The 6,838-nt window shown below is 37.4% G+C and overlaps 1 protein-coding gene across 1 annotated transcript; it reads left to right on the top strand.

Annotated features, from left to right (window-relative positions):
• The first annotated feature begins 4,963 nt into the window (after window positions 1-4,963).
• LOC145807247 (uncharacterized) lies at window positions 4,964-6,494 on the top strand. Its single transcript, XM_082905201.1, has 2 exons — window positions 4,964-5,183; window positions 5,983-6,494. Exons 1-2 carry the CDS (start codon window positions 4,964-4,966, stop codon window positions 6,492-6,494), a joined length of 732 nt encoding a protein of 243 aa, XP_082761327.1.
• Window positions 6,495-6,838: the final 344 nt, after the last annotated feature.

Raw genomic sequence — 6,838 nt, 5'->3', positions numbered from 1 at the left:
CTAGGTCTTAACTTCGCAATCTTATGAGAAGTAGAATAAAGATAAGCTGCTTAACGGTTACAGATCGCCCATAGATGGCTCTCTGCTAACCCATTACTCAAAATAGAGTGTAAAATCTGATATGGAGGGCACTTAGTTAGGGATATAGGCAACAAACTAGTGCAATTCCCAATTGGGAAACATTTTACGCCATTATCCACCTAACATTAACAATACTTAATTCCTTATCTCTACTACACCATTGTGTTATTGAGTATTAGGAATAATCAATTTTCTAAGCATCTATCTCTCTTCACAGAGCTTTCTAAAAATAACTCAAATAGATACTCGCCACATTGGTCAAAACTAAAAGCACAAAAGCTCTTATCTAATTGATCTCAACCTCATATGTGCAATGTCAAAAAAACATCTCAAAACTTTTGACTTATGGGAGATCAAATAGTCTTGACTCAGATGCATATCGTAATCTATAAATGTGTCGAGATTGAAGCTTAGCTATCATACCCTCACACATATCTAGTCACAAATATCATAGTGAACTAAATGCGCCAATACAAATGAACTTCTATGGCTTTCCTACTTACTTGTGTGCAACCATTGCGAACAAAGTTACACATTCACATGAGAGCAAGATGTCATAAGCAAGTGGGCCCGAAAAGGCCTACTCAAACCATCGTGTCATCATCTCATTAATGTGATTAAGTATAATAAGCCACTGGTTCATGACCAATGTCATAAACTAATTCCAATCATCTTAATGTGTGAGTTCTCGAAGACAAGTTTTAAAGGTTTAGGCCCAACTAGGTAACGACTCACGACTAATTCATATTCACTAGATCATAAAAGGATGTCATGGAGATATCAAGTGCGCCTAAGTCGCAAATTTAGCTAGTAAGTGCTAATCCCCTACACCTTCAAGTCAATTTTATTCTCCATACACTTTACTGCATCTAGTTGAAAGATAACGATACTCCTCTTGCCATCTCTGTTTCTCGCTTCATAGTTACTTGCAATAAATTCTACTATCCACAAGAAGGAGAGAATAAGCTATCAATCTATGACAGCTACTGAAGTAACTTAAGCGCGAATTAGGCTGAAGAGTCTAATTCAACACAATGCTCTCACAAGCGATGCGTCAAATTCTTAGAGTCATAACAACCTCGTCGGCCTTGACCTTTTCATTATTATGCTGCAACGTTTGTGCTTAGTGGTAAACGTTATTAAAAAACGTTAGCCTAGCTAAGGAATCATAGAAAGAAGCCCCTCCTCATGTCTCATACTCAAGTGTGGAAACAAAAAGTGTCCAGACTTAGACAAGTTGGCAATGCTAATAGATTTTGCAGCCACTAAGCGCTAATCTTTTCACTTCACGTGATATTTCAACGTACACTATTATAGTGCATGAAATTTTGCTCCATCCACTGCCAATAATTGGGTAGAGAGCAAAACACTACTCATATTGGTTACTCGTCTTACACTTAATGACTAATTTATTTAAGCTCGTATTTCTTGGATGATGTGACTCTTGAATGTTACTTCATCCAATGATGTAACATTATTTACAAGTCAAATTACAAAGTCAATCCGCGCAGCTCAATAGTCAAGATCATATACAGATCTATTGAGGGCTTACTAATTTCATAACTCTAAAACTCGCCAACCAAAACTACGTAGCGTGCCACTAACCATAGCCCACACATTAGTTTTTATTATGCCAAAAAAGGCAACAAAACCACGGCGACTTTGAGTCATGTTTCCTTACTTTGGCTCAATTAAGGTCTGACCTCAAGTCTCCAAGACTTTTGCTCATTTAAAGAATAGGATTACATAGTTCACATTTGAACATCTCTACTAAGTCTAGGTCAACCAAATAACTTCCATAAGCTAAGTCAATTTAGAGAGAAATTCGTATTGGGATTAATTTTGATTAGCATAATATAATTTTGCCGCAAAAATCTAAATTAAATAGTGATAATATTACACAAGTCGCAAGATCGAAAATCCGCCATGTTCGTAATCATCTCTTGCGCCACAGATGACAATTATCCAAAATTTAATTTAATTTATGCGCAAAATATTAGTTTTCGGGAGTAAATCTACAAATATTTCTCTCAACCAAACAACCTCTCGCTGACTATGGCATGTCAAAGCATGATAAATTCCATACAATAGCATCTTAATGTAAATTTACAAATAACTCATGCTATATTCATTTAATAATGGAATTCAAATAAATAAATAAAAAACTAATCATGCTATTCTAATTACAACATATTAGAAACTCTAAAAAAAATAATATGCTGTATTAAATATTCAAATTATGCCATAACAGAATGTACATCATCCTGAATTTTTCTGGAATTTTTTTGAATTTTTCTGAAATTTTAAATAACTAATAAACACATATAAAATTAGAAATAAATATTTCAGAATCTGGTAAAATACTATAATTATACCAGTAAACAGTAAACCATAACAGTAGTCTACAATAAAAAATGCAGCCCCAGAAACTTAATCATGCAACACCAGATGCATTTTAAACCAGAAATAATGAATTATTATTTCAGGAAAAATATTTTTTATTTTCATAAAATTTTCAAAATTTTACAAAAGATAAAAAATTTAATTCTGAGTCTAACGGTACCAACCACGCTTAAAACAAAGCTATAACGAATTAATTATGATCATGTAACGTAATTCAGAATTAAAAAAGAACAAATAGAGCCTTAGAACCAAGCCAGCAGGGAAAAACGGCTCGGCTCGCGCCGCTCAACTCAGCGCAACTCGGCGCGAGGCGACTCAACGGCGGCGCGACACATGGCGCATGCGTGGCTGCGCACGTGGCGTGGCGCAAAGCGGCGCGGCTAACGCGTGCGTGTGAAAGGCGTGGACAGCGCGCGCGTGAGAAGAGCGCCTAGCGCATGGTGGTGCGTCGAAGCGCGTGGAACCGTTGGGCGGCGTCATATAGCGCGTGAGGCACACGCACCGTCTTCCTCGGTGTTTTCTGGTTCGATTTTTGAACTGCCGGACTCCATTTTCCACAAAAAATACATTTATAATCTCAAAAATGACATTTAATGGACATAAAAATGAGATGTATCACATTCTCAATCTAATTTTCATGCATATAATGTGTATGTATGTTTGTATAAAATTATACACATATTTTATCGCATATAAATAAGCACGAAAATACCCATATTAGCTCTGATACCAATGTAAATCAAAGTATTATATTAACGCAACGGATAAAATATCAGAATCATACCTTTTAGAGAAGAACCTTGTGGGTAAATTACGTGATTCGAGAATCTGATTAATCAACCCAGCAGTGGAGTGATACTACAAAATGAGTATCACCCACACCAGTCACAGTGCAGAGGCTTGATCGTTGTTTTAATAGGAGAGAGTCAAAGAGAGAGTTTGGGAAAAAAGGTTATCTAATATACGTATCTCATAGATTAACCATATAATCTGATATATAATCACATATATATCAATCTATCCGTCTATCCATATCTATTGATATGATAGATATAGATATCCTGAATGGTTATCCAAATAAGTTTTGAATTCAAATTCAAACTTATATGGATAAGGTTCAAAAGGTTCAAGTTCAAAGGGTCATACCACATGGACGTCCAATTTCTAACCGTTAGAACTAGCATAGTTATGTTTAACACCGTAAGAGTTAGTTGAGTCTTTATTAGCACCATAAGAGTTAGTTAAGTTTTTATCCTGTAAATAGATGTTAAGCCCCTCTAATATTCAATTTATGATAATTTAATATTAAATATTTTAAAATTTGAGAGCTCTTGTACCTATTTTGAGATTTGCTTTCTCTAATAAAATCCATTTCTTGACTTGGTTCTATCATTTTGATATCAGAGCTTCAGGCTCATTTTCTTGTTCCTACCCTATGCACTGATTGTATGATTCAAGAGGGAACTCACTCAGCTTTGTAACTAGACTTGGTTTGCTAATTCGAAAAATCGAAAGTTCTCATATTCTTTATGTTTGTTGCCATGGCAGTATCACTGTCTATTTTAGATTCAGAACTCATTCGCAGACCTAAGAGAAGAGCTTTCACATCAAGAAACTCAAGAAACTCAAGAGAAGAGGGAACTCCTTTATCTTATTTCAAGAAATCGACTTAAGAAACTGGATTCTTATTTGGATTCACTGTAGAAGAAACCTCAGTGACTCATTAGTAACTTCGATTTCTAGACTTCGATCTGGAATTCCAATCGCATTCTAACATTAGATTTGGTGCAGCTTCTCGTATTGATTCTAGATTCATTAATCAATCGTGAGTACAAAATTGCTCCTTTAAAATTGTTCATACACAGGTTCTAGGCTCTTTGATCGTGAATCAATTTTGAACTCGAGTCAGGCATCTTGATTTCCTCTTCCATTTCACTTAGCGACTTGCGATTTGACTTTGCAAGTGTGATTTCAGTTTCGATTTCAATTCCATGACTAGTGGGCAAATTGATATTGATAGAAGCCTGGAGCATCTCATGAAACCCTAGCTGGTTGTTGCAATATTGTTCTTGCCTAGTCGAACTCTGAAAACTTCAAAGAACAAAGGAATTTTATTCAAATTCAGAATGTATGAAATTAGATTTGGAGCTCAAATTAAATTTTGATTTATGTTGCTATTCAAACAATGCTGACTGTTAGATTCTTTTACTGGAACTCTATTATGTGAGTAGTCATGATTTGTACCTGATTTATGGTCTTTAACTTGGTGTTTTGTTCTTAATTTGAGAATAGTTGTTGATGTAAGTGGTTTTTTTTAAATTTTGTTTTCCGTTACTAGGGTTGCTGCAATCTAAATAGATGCTGTGTAGCCGATTCTGTTATGGCTAATCGGGGAAGAAGTCGTAGAGGTGGTCAAAAGGTGAAAGTCCTTGATATTTTGTAGGGTTTAGGTGAGAAGAAAACTAGGGAGGGGTTATCTATGGAGCATCTGGTTTGCAGAAAGGAGCTGGGAAAGAAGTTTGGCCATGTTACTCAAATGGAGGAGATTAGCTTCCACCAGCGATCTAGATGTTTGTGGTTGAAGGAAAGAGATCGTAACACCGTTTTTCCATCGATTGACCAATGCTCACCAACCGAGGAATCAAATAGGGAAGATATGAGTCAATGGCATGGAGTTAGAGTCCGAGAAGGAGGTTTGGGTAGGTATAGTTGGTTTCTATCAATTTTTATTCCGGAAAGAAAAGGAGGTGTGGACATCGGCACTGGAAGGGGTTCAATTTGATGTTATTTTGAAGGTAGATAAGTTGTTGCTGGAGAGTCCGTTTACTGAAGAGGTGTTTGGGGCCTTGTGAAATATGCCTAGGGATAAGGCTCTAGGACCGGATGGGTTCACTATGTGATTTTTTTAGCAATGTTAGAGAGTGGTAAATGCAGATGTATTGGCTATTTTTGATCAGTCTTATCACATTAGGCAATTTGAGAAGAGTCTGAATGCGACCTTGATTACTTTGATCATGAAGAAATAAAGGACAGAAGACATCCGAGATTTTCGTCCTATTAGTCTATTGGGGAGTGAGTATAAGCTTTTGGATAAAACCTTAGCGAACAGGCTTCAAATTGTTTTGAAGGGGGTGGTGTCAATGTCATAGAATGCTTTTGTGGGTGGGCGCAAGATTTTAGATGCTGTTTTGGTGGCAAATAAGTGTGTTGACTCACAGATTCAGTAGGGACAAGAAGGTCTTATTTTCAAATTGGATATCGAGAAAGCACATGACAATGTGAATTGGCGGTTGTATGACCTAGAAAGGATGGGTTTTTGGGAAAAGTGGAAACAGTGGATCTAGATTTGTACATCTATAATTTGGATGTCAATGATGGTTAATGATACGCCGACAGGTTTATTACTTACTCATAGGGGGCTAAGGCAGGGTGATCCATTGTCTTCTCTATTGTTTATTTTAGTTATGGAGGCATTGAGTTGATTGCTATCTAGAGCAGTTCAAGAGGACTTGTTGGCAGGATTTGAGATGGGGATGCATCCTGAAGCAAGTTTGTGTGTTTATCATCTATTCTATGCTGATGATGCATTTATATTTTTGGGCAGGGATGCACGTCAGATTGGTCATTTGCCGAGTGTATTGCTTTGCTTTGAGGTAGTGTTAGGTTTTTCAATGAATTTAGCGAAGTCGAAGTTGATTCTAGTGGGGGAGGTTGTGTGGTTACCAATTCTTGTAGCCATTTTGGGGTGTAAGGTGGCTACACTACCTATATCCTACTTGGGTTTACCGTTGGGAGCCACCTTCAAGGCGAAGAGGGTGTCGGGTGATGTGGTGGATCGGGAGTTGGCAAGTTGGAAGCGTCAGTATTTGTCTAAACGAGGGAGGGTTACTTTGTTTAAGAGTGTTTTGTCCAGTATTCCAACCTATTTTATGTCGGTACATGTAATTCCTATGGCAGTTGCAAAGAGGATAGAGAAACTACAATGGGATTTTTTATGGGGTGGGGGGTGAGGCTTTTCATTACCATTTAGTGGCTTGGGATGAGATTTGTACTTCTAAGAAGGATGAGAGTTTGGGGATTCAACGTTGGATGAAGTTTAATTTGGCTCTTTTGAGGAAGTGGTTATGGCAATTTGTGGGGAAAAACGAGCAGTTGTGGAGAAAGGTGGTGGTGGCTAAGTTTAGTGTAAGTTGGGGAGAATAGTGTATGGATAGGGTGGGGCAGTCTCATAGATGGAGTTTGTGGAAGGGGATTTGGTTAGGGCGGGAGGAGTTTTTGACATGGGTGAGCTTCAAGGTTGGAGTGGGGACAAGGATTCGGTTTTGGAGGGATTGGTGGTGTGGTGATGTTACTT

This window comes from Camellia sinensis, chromosome 14, assembly GCF_055761805.1.
Source record: "Camellia sinensis isolate YWXY chromosome 14, ASM5576180v1, whole genome shotgun sequence".
NCBI lineage: Eukaryota > Viridiplantae > Streptophyta > Magnoliopsida > Ericales > Theaceae > Camellia > Camellia sinensis.
The sequence above is the reverse complement of the archived record's forward strand: the minus strand, read 5'-3'. Positions and strand labels throughout refer to the sequence as shown.